Source organism: Strongylocentrotus purpuratus, unplaced genomic scaffold, assembly GCF_000002235.5.
Source record: "Strongylocentrotus purpuratus isolate Spur 01 unplaced genomic scaffold, Spur_5.0 spur5_scaffold_3, whole genome shotgun sequence".
Taxonomy (NCBI): domain Eukaryota; kingdom Metazoa; phylum Echinodermata; class Echinoidea; order Camarodonta; family Strongylocentrotidae; genus Strongylocentrotus; species Strongylocentrotus purpuratus.
This window is the reverse complement of record NW_022145609.1, coordinates 31,535,169-31,556,405: the sequence shown is the minus strand read 5'-3', so window position 1 is coordinate 31,556,405 and position 21,237 is coordinate 31,535,169. Positions and strand designations below refer to the sequence as shown.

The 21,237-nt window shown below is 37.0% G+C and overlaps 1 protein-coding gene across 13 annotated transcripts in view; it reads left to right on the top strand.

Annotated features, from left to right (window-relative positions):
• The window catches only part of LOC100893850 (F-BAR domain only protein 2), a 101,961-nt gene that overhangs the window by 63,968 nt on the left and 16,756 nt on the right, over positions 1 to 21,237 (top strand). For 6 of the 13 annotated variants that reach the window (XM_030996415.1, XM_030996410.1, XM_030996416.1 and 3 more), the window contains 7 exons: positions 231 to 461; positions 7,442 to 7,496; positions 8,146 to 8,339; positions 9,745 to 9,763; positions 10,645 to 10,690; positions 12,142 to 12,210; positions 17,163 to 17,257. In XM_030996415.1, the coding sequence (XP_030852275.1) occupies positions 231 to 461; positions 7,442 to 7,496; positions 8,146 to 8,339; positions 9,745 to 9,763; positions 10,645 to 10,690; positions 12,142 to 12,210; positions 17,163 to 17,257 (709 nt within the window). The remainder of the gene's footprint in view (positions 1 to 230; positions 462 to 7,441; positions 7,497 to 8,145; positions 8,340 to 9,744; positions 9,764 to 10,644; positions 10,691 to 12,141; positions 12,211 to 17,162; positions 17,258 to 21,237) is intronic. The other 7 variants (XM_030996413.1, XM_030996421.1, XM_030996420.1 and 4 more) reach the window with 4 other exon arrangements.

The window sequence follows — 21,237 nt, the reverse complement described above, 5'->3', positions numbered from 1 at the left end:
TTATTTTTCTGAAATTCATGTATCATTCACATTTCTTGTTGTTTATTCTGATCATTCATGTCCATCTCTTTCTCTCTCCACCGCAATTTTTATCCTATCTTTGCTTTCCTTCATCATGGTTATGGGCGGCGGCTTCACTTCCTCTCCTCCCACTCCGACACACCTTTGACCCCGCCCCCTAAAAATTATATCACTCCTCTTTCTATTAATAAATATTGAATAAATTATAGAAAGCGACAAACAACTCTAAAACTACCAGCACCACCACTGTTGCCACCACTACCACAACCGCTAACAACACTACAACTACTCCCACCTCCCCCACCACCTCTACATCAACTCCCACCACACTAGCCCCGCCCACGACCACGCCCACAACCACATCGCCGGGGCAACCGTCTCAAGCACCCTCCTCCAGCCCCAGTGTGTATTCTATGGGATCGTTTCGGGATCTATCGGTGGTGAGTGCGTCCCCCCCTCTCGTCCAGTGTTTGATCACGGTCAACGCATGCAGGATTGGTCACTTTTCAGCACCCCGCCCGGCCCCACCCCTCTCTCTCTCTCTTTCTATGAACTGAAGAATGAAGTTGATGTGTATGCCATGTTACCCCCTCCCGCTACACTGTCTTGTCTGTATGATTGTACCCCCTACCTCCCCCCTCACTCTGTGTTTCTCTATGATTTGACAATGTCAAGCATGCTAATACAATGGACCCTCCCACCAGCCTCTTGAACATAATCTCTTGTTTACTTTTATAAATAAAAGCTTTAAGTAGATTTCACTCAGTGGAAAAAAAAAAATGTATATCAACCACTCCTGAAAAAATCTCAGTACTTGGATTAGAAACAGAAAATAAGTGCTTTTAACCATAAAAGGAATATTTTAAAAGAATATGAAAACAAATAAATTTCAATTTCAAATTATTTCAGGTTATGAAAGAGAAATATATACAAATCTGAATTTTAACCCCAAACAATATTCAGGACAAAACAGAACCCTGAGTAAAACAATTTTGAAATCCTTTATTTTATTTATTCCATTTATTCCTTTTCAAAATAATTTGTCAAAGTCCTTGCTTGTTGTATCATTTTATTTGAGCATCCAAACCCTTCCATTGTGTGTCTACCCTACTCATATCCTTTATCATGATTTCATCTGCTTGGAGTCGGAATGGTGTCAATTCATGTACTTTGATACACAGTGAAATCCCTTTTGGCTATGAACATGATTTGATGAACTACAGATGATGATCAGTCCATTCTACTTCTCTTCTTTCTCTGATGCACAGATGTCGCATGATGTATCCGTCTCACTTGTCCTTTTTTAACTGTCACCCAATGCATTCTGGGTATGCTAATTACTGCATGCTTGATGGTTTTCCCTCTTTGGGGTTTTAAAAAGAAGTTCAGTTTATACTATTTTTTAAATATTTGAGGTACATGTAAAAGGCTCTTAAGACCACAATCAGAACTGGCATTCCTTGTTGGTGCCATTACCTCGGAAATGCAATGATAATGAAATTCAGGTCGTTAAGGACTTTTTGTTAAAATGATGTTTGTAATAAATAGAATGATTTATAGTCTGGTGTTTATTATAACATTCCTCCTTGTTTTGTATTACTGCATGTGAACCCGTATTGAGTTCAAGACAAGTTTGGTACATGTATTACATAACCTAAATCTTGTGAGATATAGTCAACCTGTCTTTAAAGATCACCAAAGAGATGTAGAAAATTAGACCATCATATACAAGTGACCCTTCTAGATAGGCTTCACTGCATGTTTTTGTCCTAGAAGAGGCAATAAGGTGATTTTTTGTAGCTACTTTGACAGGTTTAACTGTAATACTTTTGTGCATGGAGATGTCGATACAAGAACATAGATTTATAGAAGTGTGTTGGTGTTATATTAATTTTGTCTGGCCCAGTTTATATTCCATGTGGTTACATCATCAGTTTGACAAAGTTTCATTTATTCTTATTATTACTTCTAAAGTCTAAATGTCACCAAATCCATTCATCATTTGTCTGTTACATATTTGGTCTTACATTTAGCTCCCCTTGGTAAAGTCCACTGGCCAGTTGCCTCCGCCAGCACCCTGTTTACTTGACCAAATTGATTTTTAAACCAAGTAGTTAGAGATCAAATAGTCATTAGACTAACTGGCAAGTGGAAAATGAAGAGTAGATGAAATGATGACTAGACCTCATGGAAATATATAAACTGGGTTGAAACTGAAATGCAATGAGATGAGCTGAATATTAGATGATTTGGCATTTGATCCCATGATATTTACAGTATTCCTATATAAACTTGGTTCTCTCCTGATTTGAATATTTACATATATGATGCATTTTTAGTTGAAATGTTTAATTTGAGTATTTGGTCTGTTCAGAGCCAGAAGGGCGTTAACTTTGTGTAAAATCATGCGTTAACGCCCCTTCTGTATCTAAACAGACGATTTCCTTATATATTTCGATATTCATGAGGAGATAGCAAGAGTTAATGCTGAATTGTTAGGTAGCAAGATGAAATGCAAGGATCTGTACATCATTTTAGGGTTTTGGAAGTATGAGAAACGCAGGGGAGGGAGTGGGGGGGGGGGGGGGGGGAGGGCAGGAGGGGGATGGGGAGGGATGGGGAATGAACATGAATAGAGCCTATCCTCGCTATATTAAGTGGAAATACAATCTTTAATTTCATTGCCATGGTAGAATAGAATGCATCTGGCTGCAGAGCATGTACATGTAGTAGTATGCTGTTGAGTGACAGAAGGACATTAATTCTAACTGAGTTAATGTTCTTTTGGCTCTCAATTGATGCTTTGTAGTTGAACCATTTCACTTCAAAAAGGGGGAATTTGTCATTTAGGTAGACTTCCTTACAGCCTACGTTACATATGGCACTTCATATCACCCCTCACTTCACTTTAAACGCTCCATATCATGCGTTTACAATATCTTAATTCTTAAATATGAATGTATTTGTTTAGTTTACTTTCTTAAAATCGTTTAGAACAGATCTTTTAGGGGGCTTAAAATGTGGCCACTTTTCACTGCTTCTTAGTATGTAGAAAAGCATAGAGTTAGAAATAATTGTTCATTATATTTTTTGTAGAAAGCATACATTTGGTTAATCACCCACTATTTACCTCATTTTACTCATCTTTTTTTCACATCTTCTTTCTCATCCACATGTTCTTTATCCATAATTCTGTGTTATGTCCTTATCTCCATATATTCCACCCTACCTTCCATCCATCCACCGATCATATTTCATCTATCTGTCCATCCTTAACGTAACTATCAGTCTCTCTCCTTTATACAATTTTATATTCCTCTGTCATTTTATCTTTTCCTCTTCCTTCATTCTCCTATCTTTTTCTTATGATTTGTTGCCGGATCTTTCATTCCTTCCTTCCATCATTTCATCCCTCCATTATTTTGACATTGTATCTTTCCATGCTGTTATCTTTACCCCCTTATCATTCCATATGCATTCATTGTATATAAAACTTAATCTTTCCATTCCTTCATCTTTTCAACATTGTATCTTTTCATTTCATTATCTTTCATTCTCTCTATCTCACCACATGATACTTTCAAACCAATCTTTCCATCCCTTTATCTTTTCAACATTCTATCTTTCCAACGTCCTGTCTTTCATTTTCTCCATCTCACCACATGATACTTTCAAACCAATCTTTCCATCCCTTCATCTTTTCAAAATTCTATCTTTCCATTCCATTATCTTTCATTCTCTCTTTCTCACCACATGGAAACTTTTAAACTGAATCTTTCTATCCATCTATCATTTTGGCTTTCTATCTTTCCATGCTGTTTTCTTTATCCCCTTATAATTCCATATATGCATTCATTGTATAACCTAATCTTTCCATCCCTCCCTCCCTCCATCCATCCATCCATCCATCCATCCATCCATCTATCCATCTATCCATCCATCCATCCATCCATCCATCCATCCATCCATCCATCCATCTATTCCTCCTCCTCCGATGACAGGCTTGCTTGCGTAAGGTTCTTCATACAAAGCATTCCAATGAGCGGACTCTCTTCTCCTCTCTCCAATCGCTGCATGTAAGGCTTTTCTAGATTGTCCAGTATCGAACCCATCATATAGCTAGCTAACACCGTAGCATATTGAGAGAGATAGTTGCGACACACGTATCTACGCGAGAGAGGTCATAGGCCAAATCGTTCCCTCCCATCATGTACAATGTCTATGAGAGGGAACTGTTTTGGAGCTTCATGAAATGCCTGACCAAGCAGAAGCAACTTCCTTTGGCACAACTGTCTCTCTCAAGTAGCTATGGGCCACATCATACCGATTATGAGCAACAAAAGTTCGACGCATATTCACTGAGCTCTGTGTCATAAGATACAAGAATGCAAAGCGTGTAACACTTACGTCACCTTGGAAAAACCACTTTAAAAAACCACTACAGTTTACCGCCTCATATGTGAACGAGGCCTGGGGGGCGTTTCACAAAACTTGTCATCAGTGACAAATGACAGTTGTTGTTATAAGCTACTGAAATCCTTGCTTCTGATTGGTTATCAGCAGATTTGTCACTGACTTTTGTCATTTGTCATTGAAAAAAGGCTTTGTGAAACGGGTCCCTGGTAGTGATGTCGAACCTGTAGAAGACCAACACTGAATTTTCTATATCAGTGACATCTTTCTCAAAATTTGTTTAAACCAGACTTATACCGATATTCCACGTCCATCGGTACTCCAATCATACCCTTATATTACAACTTAGCATGCTATGCCATCTATTATAAAATAGCTGCATTCTGTTTTGTCTGGTTAACAGAACCCTTCCTATTTATAGTTCCTGATATCGGTATGGTGTGACTGTGCTTTAAACGAACCCAAAGCGGGGATAGAAACCGGTGTTGCCAAACCGAGAGATGTTATGCATGTTGTGTGTTTGTAAGGCTTGTGTCAAGAATGTGAGACAGTGCCCATCCTTTATAGAAACCCTAGGTAAGGGTTGTTCAGATATGGCGCGATAAACCTGCTGCCCCCCCCCCCCCCAAAAAAAAAAAAAAAAAAAAAAAAATTTAGTGGCATTTTTTAACCTGTAAAGTGAATGGCAACTGCACGCAACACAAAAGTCTTGGCATATATTCACTTAGCTCTATGTTATGAGATTCAGAAACGTGAAGCTTATTAATAATAATAATAATAATATGGATATTTATATAGTGCCAGTATCCGCCAGGCTCTGATGCTCATGGCGCTTTACACATATTACCCTGGTTACAGCCGAGCTGCCAAAGTATCTAGCGCTCAAGCATATCAGGTACCCATTTACACCTGGGTGGATAGTAGGGAAATGTGGATTAATGTTTCGCCAAAGGACATCAGTGCCGCAGCGGGACTTGAACCCCGTACCTTGTGATCTGCAGTCGGGTGACTTATCCACTAGACCACAACACCTCTATTACACTTAATGTCATCTTAAAAATGCAGCGGTCTTGCCGTGTCATACCTGAACGTGCCTTTACAATTCCTTACCCCTTTATTACATGTATTTTAGATTTGTCAAACTGTATCCTAAGCATGGAGTTTGTTGTTTGATTATATGGATCCAATGTAGATACTAACACCATGTAGTAAAACACATTGAAATGTGTAGAGACTTATTATTTTATTATTCACGTTTTTGGGGAACCTGAACAGGTGGTACATCAGGTACAAAAAATTGTAGGTCTGCAATTTTTAAGGAGGTGGGGGTAAAGGGGCTTGCAAAGAAAAAAATCCTGTTTTGCTCAAAATATTTTGATAGTTTCTCTGCTTTTGACAACATGTCTTCAAAGATTGTCATACCACAAAGTTACCATTAATGAACAGGCTTCTTAGTAGATCAACTGGATCTTTGCAAGCAGAAGATTATCATAGAAATCTGATGTACCTCAATATGTGTGCATATATGCATAGTTAAAGAGAAATTACTATACTTTGGAAGTTGTCCGTACTTTTTGAAAGATAGACAAATGTACTTTTATACATATATTGACTTATATCTGACTAGTTTGAGTCAGCAAAATTTAAGTTTGTAGTATTCACAAACAAATAATTGTCTGTATTTCTTCTAGTACATTGTATGCCCACTGTGATAAACAGTATATTAGTTTTAAAGATCCTACATGTATGTAAACTTTCCACATTTATGGTTGTGCAGATTTTTAAAAGATTATGTCTTAACTCTTTATCGTTTATAGGTTTGACATGTTGATGTTGAAACTTAAAGTAAACTTGTATCCAAGAATACTCATTAAAGTTTGATTGTAAATGTTGAATGTTCTAATACTATGAAGTCATGATGACAAGTATGTGCATTTACATGCTTGTAATCATGTATCATTTACAGCATAGTACAGATGCTGCAATTTATTTCTTCTATGATGTATTTATCTTATTTTTGTGGCAAAGTCTTTGTAATATTGTTCTTAACTTGTTCTTATCGCCTGTGCATTGTTTGAATGAGTATTGGTTGTGTGTTAATGTATGTAAAATTACTTTCTTTCGCTGAACATAATTTATATTTGTGTCAGTGACATTTGTGACATTATTTCATTAATAACGTTCATTTTACCTTCATTATTCCGTGTTTAAATCGTTGGTGATTTGCTAAGGTGATCTGCTTTTCATAATGTCCAGTTTCAAGGTTAATCAATGTCATAATGTGGTATATTGTGCTTCATACTACTTTTTCTCCCTTCATTTTGTGATTTGTTCATTATTATCATTTATTATATAAGATGTGCTCATTACTGTGTGCTTTAGAGGGGAGGTTATGCAGCTCATTTAGGTGCAAGAGCCTAAGAAATTCTACCAATTATCATATCTAGCACTCATATTTCAATCACTTTGCAACAAGTTCTTGGCACTCTCCTTTTACAAGCCACAGCTTGGTAGCAATTTAGTCAAATAGATAAACTATCAAACTCAGCACATGCATTGCTCTAGCTCTCCATAATATTTTTCAACTTAACTGCCTTTTTGTTATAATGTAAGTTATATGTACAAGACTGGAACCCTTTTCTCGCAGTAAAATCCTGCCCATGTTTTGAAAAGACAGCTCTGTGGAATCTTTCCATGTGATATGTAAACCCTACCAATTGTACTCTAAGAATTGTTCATTTCTGTTTTACATGTCATATTAGCTGTTGGTTTAATCCTTGTCCCATATATGCATATCTGTGTTTGAACCTTATAGTTTATGTAGTGTATCAACAAGATTTTTCAGTCTCATGATATGACTTCTCTGTACAGCCACATACTGTATTATTGCATACATACTGCAGTGTGGAATACTTTCTAAACAGTATTGTTTCATATTCATAAGCTATATATTTCTCTATAAGTACTCAATATTAAAAAAGCTCTTTTATTTCTTGTTTCCCTCCAGAGCACTCCACAAGTGGATGAGGAAGGATTCAGCATCAAACCTGAGGACAATCGAGATATCCTTTCTTTAATTTGATGTATTTAATACATCTAAAAAGATATCTTTCACTAAGATTATTTTATACTTCACAAAAGATATTCAGTACACAAGCTGTCCATGGCTTTTTGCAAAAGCAAGTTCATTAGTATTACGTACTATTTGAATACATGTATGAATAAATTCAAACTGATATGAGCAGGCAAATAACCCAGAAAATAAATCCAGAAAATAAAACCCGGTGATTATTCATAAACCATTAAATTTGCAGATTATTGTAAATAAAATTATCACCTGTGTTAAAGAAACAGAAATATGAAGCATACTTTGCAAAATCTCATTCCATAAGCCCAGAAATATTGTTGTTGTTCTTGTTATCATTATTAATTATTGTTAGTATTATTATCAGGGATGCCAGTTTTCAGGCAATAGCCTGAATTCAGGCGAGTTATTTTCATACCATAGTTTAGGCTTTTTTGTGTACAAACTAGCTCATTCTAGGTAATTTTCAGGCCCTCTGATCAATTCTTACTGGCATCCCTGTATTATGTCTGCAAAGCCATTTATGATTAAGTTGAGTTGAGTTGAGTTTGAGTTGAGTTTGAGTTGAGTTTGAGTTGAGTTGATGTACATAAGCATAGCTTTCCTTGACTGGCGGTCATCTCCACTTGAGCATCAGCAGCCGCATCATCATCATTTCTATTCTGACTCTGACAAGTCCGACTCCGATTCAGAAAGTGAGGATCGAACGAGACGGATACGGGTGGAAATCAAGCCACGGGATGCCAACCTCCCCAAGACGACAGCTACGGTAGATGAAATCAAGAAGTCACTGGGTGGCCTAACGTTATCCCCTGCACAGGTGAGCCGCATTCTTTTATAATTATTACAACGACGACGCCTGTAAATTGGCAACTGAGTAGGGTATTCCCCAAACGAGTCATTGTTTTCAACCCATTGAATACAGAACCCGTAATATGGTTGGAGGTTATTGTAAAAGGTGTCGCTTTTAACGAAATTCACTTCATATATCAGATGCATCAATAAATACTTTGCCAATGTAGCGGTGCTAACTCTTGTGAATCAGTCACACAATCGTGACCGACATCAGACATACAACAAACTGAACCAAAAATTACATTACACACAATAGCCAACCATCGGTCGGTATGGGGTCAGTCTCAGGTCAGTCTCAGGTCAGTCTCTGGTCAGTCAGAGGTCAGTCTGAGGTCAGTCTGAGGTCAGTCTGAGGTCAGTCTGGGGTCAGTCTAGGGTCAGTCTAAGGTCTGTCTGGGGTCAGTCTGGGGTCAGTCTAACGTCTATCTGGGGTCAGTCTGGGGTCAGTCTGGGGTCAGTCTGGGGTCAGTCTGGGGTCTGTCTGGGGTCAGTCTGGGGTCAGTCTAAGGTCTGTCTGGGGTCAGTCTGGGGTCGGTCAGAGGTCAGTCAGAGGTCAGTCTCAGGTCAGTCGGAGGTCAGTCTGGGGTTAGTCTGAGGTCAGTCTGAGGTCAGTCTGGGGTCAGTCTGAGGTCAGTCGAAGGTCTGTCTGGGGTCAGTCTGGGGTCAGTCTGGGGTCAGTCTGGGGTCAGTCTGGGGTCAGTCTGGGGTCATTCTGGGGTCAGTCAGAGGTCAGTCAGAGGTCAGTCTCAGGTCAGTCGGAGGTCAGTTTGGCAATGGGACGGGAGGTATTGAAGGCATAAACCTCTATCAGTCATAATGCCTAACAAAGTGTTCTGAAATATCTGAGCTGTAAACTAACCCTTTCCTACATGATATATTTAGGCATAAAAATCAATTTAGGGTCAACTTGGAACACATTGTATTCATTTTGTCTGATAGGTATTCTCTATTTTAGAGATTCTTAGATTTTATTGATTATTAAAGCCACACTGTGTAAATACCCCTGCAAAATCCCCTCTAGCGCCATTTCAGGTCAGCTGGAGCTGTATGGTCACGTAACTTGCTGCTTCCCTAGCTGCTTCCCTAGCTGCGCTATTGGTTCTCCCATTGAGTCCTCTGTCTGCGAAGTGGAAATTAGGTATTGGGTTATGCACTGTTGGCAAGTAGACCATAAGCTGGCACTGCGCAATAAAAGGTATGATAGGTATGCCTTATACACTGTGCTACTCAGTGACTTGATGATATTTTACTCAAAGCCACAGTGTACTTGATGTTACATGTATGTATTACATATCATCAAGATGTGTAAAGTCTTTTTCATATCACTAACGTCTTTCCTTTCCTTGTTTTTGCTGTCTATTCTTCCCCAGAAGCGGAGAGAAAAAACAAGTGAGTAAACACTTTAAATAGTTCCATGTTAATCCTCCTGAATTGCTTTGACAGATACTGGTAGTCAAAATCTAAAAACTTGAAGTGATTATGAACTTCTTTTTGAAAATATTGCAAGGTGACTGATGTAAAAGAAAATAGAACTTGCCAGGTCAAAATGTAAAATTTGATCCACTAGGCACAATTCTTTCAGGCACAGACAGTCTTTGATGATTACGTGTATTTTCATTCCAGTCGATGAATTTTATACCTCACCATCATCTTCAAAGAGATCAGCTGTCATGGTAGACGAGATATATACGACGATGGAGGCAAAGTCCATTGCTTCACATTCCTAGTGTCCAGCCCAAAGAACTTAGTGCATTTCATTTGGTTTCTTCTTATCAATTTGAATGATTTGTAAAGTTAGTTGATCACTCGTTCGTTCGTGTCTCCTAGATCAAGATAGTTATGTAAAGTTCCTTAATGAAATAAAATAAAATTAAATTAAGTTCTTGCATTGCCCGATTGCTGCAATGGCCGTTTCATTAACAAGGGCCAGGTCTTCATCTGTGCAACCTGTTCCGCCGCACTGCAAGATGTGGTCACTGAAACCCCATTTATACATGTAATGCAGTCGCCATGTACACATAAATAATTTCAAGTTTAAGTTTTATTTCCACATTTCTTTAAGGGAAAAAAAAGGTAACAACATACATGTCTAACATTAGGAAGAGGCATATATAACGAAAGCTAAAATAGCCCCAATATTTCATTAGGTACAGCATATTCTAAAGAGGAGATGAAAAGATAGCAAGAAGCATTTAAGAAATCTTTGTGAAGAAACATCTGCAGGAAATAGAAGCAGATTCTCATCTCGGGTTTTTCTGTTTTGTTTCCAGACGGTGATCTACAATCCAGAAGACAAACGGCATTAAACAGAAGCAGGTAGGTTGAACTCGTCGCAACTGCAAAGCCAGTTGATGATGTCTAGAAAACCTCTTTGTGTGATGTTGTTTTTACTTTATCCGGTACTCTGTTTACTTTAGAGTATGGAAGGTCTTGTAGTAGAGTAGTGTTCGTTTGACCGGGTCCCGTTTTCAAAGAGAGTTGTGATCGAACTGAATCAGTTGCAGGGCCCTGTTTCATGAAACCTGTTATCAATAACAAGATACATTCATTGTTATAAGCTACTGAAATCCTTGAATTTGATTGGCTGTGAGCAGCTTTGTCATAGATCTGTGGCAGTTGTTATTGATAACAAGTTTGATGAAACTGGGCCCTGGTCCTCAGAACAATCAACTACAGTTAGAACCGAAAGATGGTGGCCAGAAAAGAGGCATCTGGAACGCAAAAGGCATAATAATTGCTAATATCGTCAATCAAAGAGTTATAATTTGACATATTTGATTGTCGTTTTAAAGCCATGCTGTACTACTTGTAGCTACTTGCTCCCTCTATATAGAAAACAATGCCTAAGCGGTGCCCATTGGTCCCCCATGATCCTCTTTTTCTTATGTTAATTGAGAGCTGAGTTGATGAGATAGCCACCTGTCAGTGACCATGCTGGGTGGTCTAATCCCTTCTGGCCAAACTAGTACAGACAGCCTTTAATTTTTTTTTTTAGCCCTACCAATTTAGCAGTAAATGATATGGCTCTACCTCGATGCCATCAAAAAATGACTTTAAGAAATTACCGTAGTCATTTTGCTTTTGCGTTTGGGATGCTTGTTGTCGTGCCATTTTGCGCTACCTTAATGGACACCTTTCTATGATGTGCATCTGTATGTTAGTGGTTACCTTCGTGTCCCAAAGAGAAATGTGTGTAGTAGAATCTGTGTAGAAAGGCCACCTGTCTACAGTGGCCACTTTTCTTGTTTCCATTGTAAGGCTTCTGTACTCGGAAGCATTCCAGTAGCCAACGGTCCAAGGAACTGACAAAAGGGACTTTTAGATTTGCACAGTGCCTTAAAAGGATGTCACACTTTGCAGTCCACGTTCTCGTCGTGCAAATCTAAAAGTCCCTAATGTTACTATTTCGAACCCTCAGAAATGTTAGGTTGTCTGTCTCATGTTCTGTCAGTTTTATGAAGCCTCAGATGACTTCTCAGGCCTGCAAGACAAAATTACAGGTTTGTCGACAAACCTAGGTTTATGTGCGTCATATGACACGTTTTTACAGACCAAGGTTTGTAAAAACGTGTTGAAACGCGACATAAACCTAGGTTTGTCGACAAACCTCCTTTGTGAATTCGGGCCACAGTGTTGATCTTGTGTGCTATGTAGCCTCTGTAGATGTAGTTGACTATACCTGTATACATGTATATGTACTTCTTCTTCATGTCATTTCTCTTACTATGTTTTTCAACTCAATCTGCCCTGTTTCTTCTCTGTCATAGATCTCCAAATTTCAACCTGTACTGTAAAAAGTACAATCGGTTGAATAATAACCCATGGTTACCAAGAAGGTGTGGTTACGAATGATTGACAGTCCCTAAACCCCTCCCCTCTCTATCCAGCCTGTTGTGAATGTCAGTAGTTGTAGAAGACCCCTTCCCCTATCCTCCCTCCTTCTTGCTGTCTCTCTTCCCTGCTTGTATGTCTATGTAGATGTAGTCTGTGGCCCGTAATCTGAAAATTCAACTCTGTTAGTAGGTTCTAGCTCAGTCTAAGTCAATTTTAAAGGAGACCAACCAGTAAAAAAAGAATTGAGCATGTACTTGATTTTCATAGGAATACATGAAAACATGGTATGCTTTTGATATCAGATATTCAAGTGGTTTAAAGAGCATTTAATGGTAAAAAAACATTTGATGTTACGGCCAGCTTGGAACTTAACTTAAAAGCTATAGAATTTCTATTTCAATTTGCATTGGTGCTCGATTTTATGAGGGTGTGTTGACCAGTCTACTTACATGGTTTAAAAAAAAATTGTTACCATAATTTTGATTGCATATCTGAGTAAATGTGTTTAATATTTGTTCACAAAAGTAATGCTGAACCTGATATTTTGAATGAATCATTCAAATGAATCATTTGAATAAATCAATGTAAACACCCCCCCCCCCCCCTAAAAAAATAAAAAAATAAAAAAATGAGCAACTTTTTGTTTTTATGAATGGTCTTCTTTATGAAAGTGACCTAAAATATTAGACCGAGTTCCAAACAGTTATTGTAAAACGTGACTTAGACTGCACTAAAACCAAGCATCAGTTTGTCTTGTTTGTAGTGGAATACAGGCCTTTGTGATTTTGTGTCCTTGTCCGATTGTCCGCATCTGTTTTAGAAGCAGTTCTAGAGGATTTTTTTTTGGGGGGGGGGGGGGCTTAGGGGTTCTTGCATTGATTTTCTACAAGTGCCTTTTGAAAGGGAGGGGGGCTTGAGCCCCCTAAAACCCCTCTAGAACTGCTACTGATCTGTTTTGAAATTAACCTGTGCATGAAATAACTTCTGCATTTGATTTCAGCAATGACAGCCGATAATCTGGCTGTATACTCGGTGTAGAAGTAGTGTAAATGTTTGCATTTTTCTTCATCTTCCCCAGATGTTATTGGCAGAATTAAAATGAAAGTAATCACAAGTTCTGGGAATTTACATATTGAAAATGTTGTTTTAAAAAGTGTCAAATAGTTTGTCTGAATTGTTTATCATGCTGTAAAATTGGTTGTTAGGACTTTTGAAAGTTAATTCAATAGGGAATATTTGCTCGATTATGTCAACATACTGTACATATGCAGTGAGTGATATTATGTATTATATTTGGCCTATATGTTGCATAGAATCTTTAAATTGAATTAAATGTTTTTTTCACTTCTTACTCGATAGTTTAATACTTGGGTGTAATCTGATATCAAATCAGTTAGCAAAAATCATTAATTTTGCTGTGCCGAAATGTGTATTTTCTTTTTTAAGTGCCTTTTCATTTTTACGAGAACTTATGACTTCTTTAATGAGATGCTCATGAAAATGTTTGAATATACTGTACATGTACAGTGCAAGCTGACCATATACATGCATGTATACAGTGTATCCTTAAAAAGAGTGTCAACATTAAGCAATCAAATTTAGTTTTTAGAAAAGTCCATTGTAAAGATCTTTGGACTTCATCTTTGACCTTTTACTTCTATCTGTGTTCATTCACTATCCCCTCTCATCCTGTTTTTTTTTTATCAAAATCTTTCTTTTTACTGTTCTATTTTCTGCCAACTTTGTGATGTCTAGTTTGGGCATCTCGCCTACTCATTACTCACGAGTCTATCGTAACTCCTGGTTACGATTCAGGTCCGTTATTTCTTCTCCGTTTTGTCTCTTCAATAGGAACTTTTCGATTTGCACGTTCATAAGTGGACTGCGACGTATGCGGTCAATCTAAGCAGGGTTGACGAGGCACGCTGACTGTTGTTCGTTACCTTTTCGATTTTACACAACTACGACGCTCGCTTAGTGAGCGCGAAACTCGATCAAATAGCTAAAGATATAACACCAAATTCGGTGCATGGCACTGTTCTCAACAATTATGCTGCAACAGATTAGCATTGCATAAATAAAATGTGTTCATTTTATGAATTATTCTGCTTAGTGAGCACGAAATTCGATCGAAAAGCTAAAGATTCAACACACCAAATTCGGGGCATGGGACTGATCTCGAAAATTATGCTGCAACAGATTTGCGATGCACAAATAAAATGTGTTCATTTTATGAATTATTCTGCAACAATTTTTATTTAAGGGAAATTACAGACACAAAAATGTGTTCATTTAAAAGAATTCACGCTTCCACCACTCTCCGGTCCTAGAATTAAGTCAATTGGGTCCATTTTGTGACTTCAATGTGATGTTTCGTGCCTACAAAAGATTGCTTACGAACATGTATCGTCACAGTTTGCGAACGATGGCAAAACAAGAGCGAACTCGTTCGAGAATTCTGCTACGAACGATGAGCTCATCGATGCGCATGCGCACTGCTTCAAAAGAACCCGCATACGTCGCAGTCCACTAGTGAACGTGCAAATCGAAAAGTCCCTATTATCACTTGTCTTCACCAAATAATGCACCAGGCACAAAAATTGTCTCATTTATAGTATTTTTATACCCCAGTTTCATTTCTTTTGGCATATTTTGTTTGCACCAAAAGAAAGGAGAATGACTTTGTGTTAAAGTTTTGGTACACCCCAATGTTCTTAAGTGCAGTTCTCCCACTTTATTTTATTTGTGATAACAGATGCAGCATTGTTATTTTCTATATTTTACCATTAAATTGAGAAATATATCAAAAGGAAATATAAACTAAAACTCTGTATTTATGAAAAATCATCACTAAAAGTCTAAAACTGATGAAAAGACAGAATTGAAAAACTAACTTACACAATTAATTCATATAAGACAATAGAATACAAAATAATTTAAATGGCCAAGATAAAAAGAGGGGATCTTAGACCCCTCCCCCTTTCAGGAGAAGCCCGTATCATCCCAGTTACAGTAAATGCTAATTATTAAAATAATCTTAGAGTTTCAAGTTCTTATATCTTATCATTTCGTCTTTTAACATTTAGATAATCTTTTACTTCAAAAACATAAATGTTTCTAACAAGTCTTTGTATTTTCCAATGATGAATAGTTGAACATTTTAAAACTTGATTGAAATTGTACTTGATATCTTACTCAACTACATTTATCATTTCTGGTTTTATTTGATGATCATACTAGCGAGAGTAGAATCAACACATTTTGTGTACATCCTAGTTTCATGTGAATAATCTGCAGTTTAGTATGAATTCTTGCTAAAGCAGTAAAAAGCGTTTCAATCACATATATATCTCTCGGTTATTCTCTTGTAGTATTAAGCTAGCAGATAGCTTAGTAGCCATGAATGTTGTCCTTTTGAATACATTGTTTTTGCTTGGAGTAGGTGTAATGTCAAAGATTTTTAATAACTTTAATACTACATTGACAAAATGATTTCTGCATTAAGAATTCAATATTGGCATGTAATTTACATGTATAATATATCTGGAAAGCGCTTAGGCACATCGTTGGATCGGTGTATTGAGCGCTATATAAAAAAATGGATTATTATTATTTATTATTATTATAAATTCTAAGTTTCATTAAAAAAAAATTATAAGCACATATAGTTTTGTAAGCATGATAAATGTGTAGATATGGTGTGCACTTGTGAATGGTATGCATGTCCAATGTACATTGACATAGAATGTCATTAGTGGCATTAATGTTTTTTACAGGGAACATGTCTATGTAGATCCATACTCAGCTACCAACATGATTATAATTATCACATGATAAACTCTACATCATTTTTTAGAAAGATAGGTCTCACTATGAACATGGCAGACAAAGAAAGAGGACAAAATATACAGTTCCTCATTCTACCCTCAATAATTGCTGTGGTAGACAAAGGAACATCCCTTCACTGCTATTATGTAAAAATGTGTAGAACAGGTGTCACATGCATATTCACCTGTTCTACACATATTTACATAATAACAGTGAAGGGATATTCCTTTGTCTACCACAGTAGTTGTTGAGGGTAGAATGAGGAACTGTATATTTTGTCCGCTTTTTTGTCCGTCATGTACATAGTGTCTGTGTCAAACAGAAAGATCATGCACATTTGAAATATTATTTTATCAACTAGGATTCGGACTTGATATGATTTGTGTAGGCATGTATTTACCATTATATTCTAAGAGCATTAAAATGTTTTTATGAGTGGAAAATGAAAGTATTGTGTTGCAAGTTAAATGTGACATGCATTGTAAATATGCATGCATAGACTTTCTGTTTCTGTATCTTGTGTGGGCTTGTCTTTCTATAAACTTTTCATTTAATAACTTTTCTTAGACGAAAGATCATGAACCTGTACCCCGTCTTACAAAGAGTTGATATTAATCGCAACTATGTACTTAAGAAATAAGACACTTAAACTTGCGATTGATTGGATGACTTTGGATTAATAGCAACTCTTTATAAGAAGGGTTGCAGGGCACTGTAATTTAATGTATTTTTCTCAGCACGATGGGAATTCTTGTTTAGTCAATGCTTTTGGCGGGAATGGATTCGATTTAAACTTTTTTATAAATACAATGAACTGAATGAAGCTATGTCATGTAAAGGGTTTGTCCAGTGTTATGCAATGAAATGCTTCTTCCTTCTCTTTGCTCTTTGGTTTTTATTTTATTTCAAAGTTTTTGTTATCTCTTTTCATCTCGTTTCATCTTTCTCTGTAACACGCTTATGCTATCACTGCGAAAACTGTAAACCCACTATTATATCACCATACCGGTGGTATTTTTTTAATAAATTTGTTGAAAGGCTCATTCCTGGTCTAAATGAGAGGATAGGACCAGGATCTTTGACAGAATCTCATCATAATTTTCCATTTGAATTTTGTCCCTAACAGCAACCAATCCAATTCTGCTGGGAACCTCTTAGACCTGGACCTGGACTTCTCCAGTCCTCCACGGAACCACACCAGCAATGCCACAACACCAGACAGTAAGTACCTACAACAGGTGGTTGTCGTTGATTTGTGGTATGCAGTGCAATGTGGTATGCAACTAGAATTGTAATGCATTTTATCAGAGCAGAAATAGTCCTTCTTTCTTTCAAAGTACGATTTCAAATCACAAGGTCCTTTGTGTCCATTTCGAATAGTTTTAACATTTTATTTTCAGTATTGCAAATAACAAGGTTATTATTCAAGTTGCAAGTAGTTTGCAACAATAATATCTCTTCTGCTCTTTTGCAATCAGAATTTGATAGTTATCTTTTAAAATGAATGCTGAGGGAAATGACTAGAATCTTAGAGACATTATCTATGACCTTCTGGTTCTTGTGTTAATATAATTATGTTAACTTAAATTTGTTGATAATTTGTGCAACAAAGCATTTCTTTTTGTTGGTTGTCTTGAAACGAATCTTAATTCTTCTAACTTCTTCTGAGAGCCAGAAGGGCATTATCTCTGTAAGAAAGGATTCATGCTTTTCTGGCTGTCAGCAGAGTGCGCTTTTCTTCCAAGAGCTTTCTCTGTTTCCAGTGTGTATTTTGAGAGACTAACAATTGTGTACTTGTGCAATATGTTTTCACCCATATCTGCAGTGATGCACTCTACACCAAAGTATAAAACAAACAAACAAACAAATATCATTAACAAAATATATGTACCTGTATTACTATCTTCAGCAAAAGCGATTAATGCGTATTTTTGTAGTCACCCTCGGCCTGTATATTAATCATTGATGTAAACTTAAGAAGATACTTGGGGAAACCCTTGCAGTTGCATTGTGTGTTCAGGCTACTGTGTGGTGCATGTATGAATGATGAAGGTTGTGTTTTGTTGCTTGTGTGTGAATAGTGATTAATCATTCCTTTTTAATTTGTAAACTTTTAATGACTGCATATCATTGACGTACTCATTAATTAATTTAATTTGAAGTCAACTTGAACAAAGCAATTGAGACTGAGAGACTAACCTTGTGCTTTGTTAAAAACCTGTGATCAGTTGTTATGAATAATTTTTTGCTTGATATTTAGTTTTTAATAATGATAAACAATAATACAGTGCTTTTATAGGGCATATCACTACTGTAGTGTCTTTATGCGCTAAGAAAAAATTCTTTTAAACAAGTTTGTTTCGAGGAGGGATTTAAATTTATAAATTGACATAAAGAAAAAGATGAAACCTTTGCTATTTAAAAAGAAAGGGAGGGGGGGGGGGGGAGGAAGAAGAAAAAAGAGATTTGATTAATAAAATAATGGAAAATAAGAATTAGAATGCAAGGCTGATCATGAAAATGTAATTCATGTCAATTATGATGCTGCATCTAGATGTAGCCATATGTCATAAATGTACATGTATACAAGGACGAGAGCATAGCATGTGCACGCACAGAAAAAGAAACTCAGATATGAGCAAAAAAGAAATTAATTTAGTTCTTCAGAAGTCCTGATTCTTGACCAATGCTCTCATGATATATACATTATCCCAACCAGAAATATTTCCTTAAACACCCATATGTACTAGTGTACAAGAGGGATTAGACCACTCTGCAAGGTCACTGGACAGGTGGTTATCTCATCAAATCAGCTCTCAATTAACATAAGAAAAAGAGGATCATGGGGACCAATGGTCACTGATTATGCATTGTTTGTTATATCGAGGGTGCAAGTAGCTATAAGTACATGTAGTACAGTGGGGCTTTAAGATAAATTTGTATGCATGCTTATAATCATGTCTACTGGTAGTATGGTACAAGGGTTTATCAGCATCTTTAATATGTACCCGCACGTTATTAGCATACATGCAATGAAGCTGATCATTAGGAATATGTTGGTCGTTCAGTGGGTCGTTGAGGAGAGGAAACCTGATGGAGCTTAATGAAGATAGGAAGAAGAAGAAGAAGAAGAACACTTAATGAGCTTACCGGGGCTGCAAGTGTAATTAGGGAACAGATAGAGCATGTCAAGATGAGAGAGAGAGAGAGAGAGAGAGAGGAAGAAAAGGAGAGAGGGAGGGAGAGAGAGAGAGAGAGAGAGGGAAGAGGGAGAAAGAGAGACAGAGACAGAGACAGAGACAGAGAGAGAGGGACAGACAAGCACACACACAAACAGATAGACAGAAGAAAAGAAAGGAAATTATAGAGAGGTTGAAAGATGAAGAAAGAGGAAAATTATCGGTAGATATTTAAAGTTAAAAAAGAGAAAGTAGAGAATGAAAAGGGTTATCTAAAGAAATGGAAAATAAATAATACTTTTCAAATCATTTTAACATAAAAAAGAATATCTAACTTAGATATGGAATAAGCAAAAAATGGAAAATCTAAGTAAGATATGGAATAAATAGACAGTAGATAATCTAAGTTAGATATGGAATAAATAGAAAGTAGATAATCTAAGTCAGGTATTGTATAAATGGAAGTAGATAATCTCAGTCAGATATGGAATAAATGGAAAGTAGATAATCTAAGTTAGATATAGAATGAGTGGGAAAATTGCTTATATGTGTGATGAGGGATAGATATATAGAACGCCAGTGAATCCATTACATGTACATTGAGTGATTAATCTTTGTGCAAATTGCATCTGCCAGGCACTAGCAGACATAAACACTTGAGATGAGGAGTGAAAGAGAGAGAGAGTGGCAGAGAGGAGGGATGGATGAAGATAGAGGAAGAGAGGAAGGGAGAGAGAAGGAAGGAGAGAGGGAGGGATAGAGAGATGGGATAGAGGGAGGGAGAGGGAGGGAGAGGGAGGGAGAGGGAGGGAGAGAGAGAGAGAGGGAGGAAGAAGAGGGAGAAAGGAAGTGACAAAGAGAAAGAGAGATAGAGAGGGGAAGAGAGAAGGAGAGTAGAGTAAGAGAAAGAAAGAGATAGATATATGTATGGAGAGAGAGAGAGAGAGAGAGAGAGAGAGAAAGAGAAAGAAAGGAGAGATGTACATATTTAGATAGATAGAGAGAGAAAGAGGGAGAGACAGAGCAACAGAGAGAGAAAGGAGAGAGAGAGAGAGAGAGAGAGAGAGAGAGAGAGTGGGATGAGGAAAAAACTCTCTCATTAAGGGAATTATCACCAGGCAACGGAAGCAAGGTGGGGCTAATTTTTAACTAATGGGCAAAGTCTTGCATAAGATTAGTTCTGCTTCAAGGCTGTCAGGTACAAATATTTTCTTCATTTCCTGAAAGGACTTTAATTATTCTACCTGTACCTGTGAAAACATTTAAGACAGAGTTAGAAATACTGTATGCATGTACATGTAGATTGATTATTATGGAAGTAAATTTGACACTGTTCTGCGTTTAAATGTACAGGATCATTTTAATACGTCTTTCCTATTAAAGTATTTGAATATTTATATACATTAGACAGATAAAGAAATGTAAGATTTCTTAGATCTTTTGTGTGCATTTTATAAATTTACAGTCCGAGCATTTTAATTGGATCTTTCCTCATCAAAGTAATTGTATATAATTATCTGTAGTTAGAGAGATATATAGAATTTTAGAAGTGTTGAGTGGCTTCTTGCATTTTCTCAAAGTTTGCGCAGTCACCATTTGCAGGAGCTTCTGAATGCGTCTTTCCCATCAAAGCAGTTGTTTAGCTTGTAGGCATGGAGGTATAGAATTTCATAGGAGGTTGAAATGCTTTGTGCAAGCACAGAAAGCGCTTCTCTTGTGACTTTCACTCCTCTATTCTCTGTGCAAGGATATTTCAGTACAGGATGAAGCATTTTCACATACATTAATGATAAATCCAGGATTTCTTTTTCGGAGAGTGGTGGAGGGAGGGGGGGGGCACTACTTTGAAGGGAAAAAAAATTTGAATAGAAAGAAAAAGGTGCTGTAATTCTCTGATGAGAAAAAAATGTTATTACATTTGCATTTGCCTCTAAGGGCATAAAACTGCTCAAGAAAGGGGTTGGGTTACAGTAAGGCAGGGGGAAGGGGGGGGGGGCGGCTTTAGTTATTGTACTTAATATT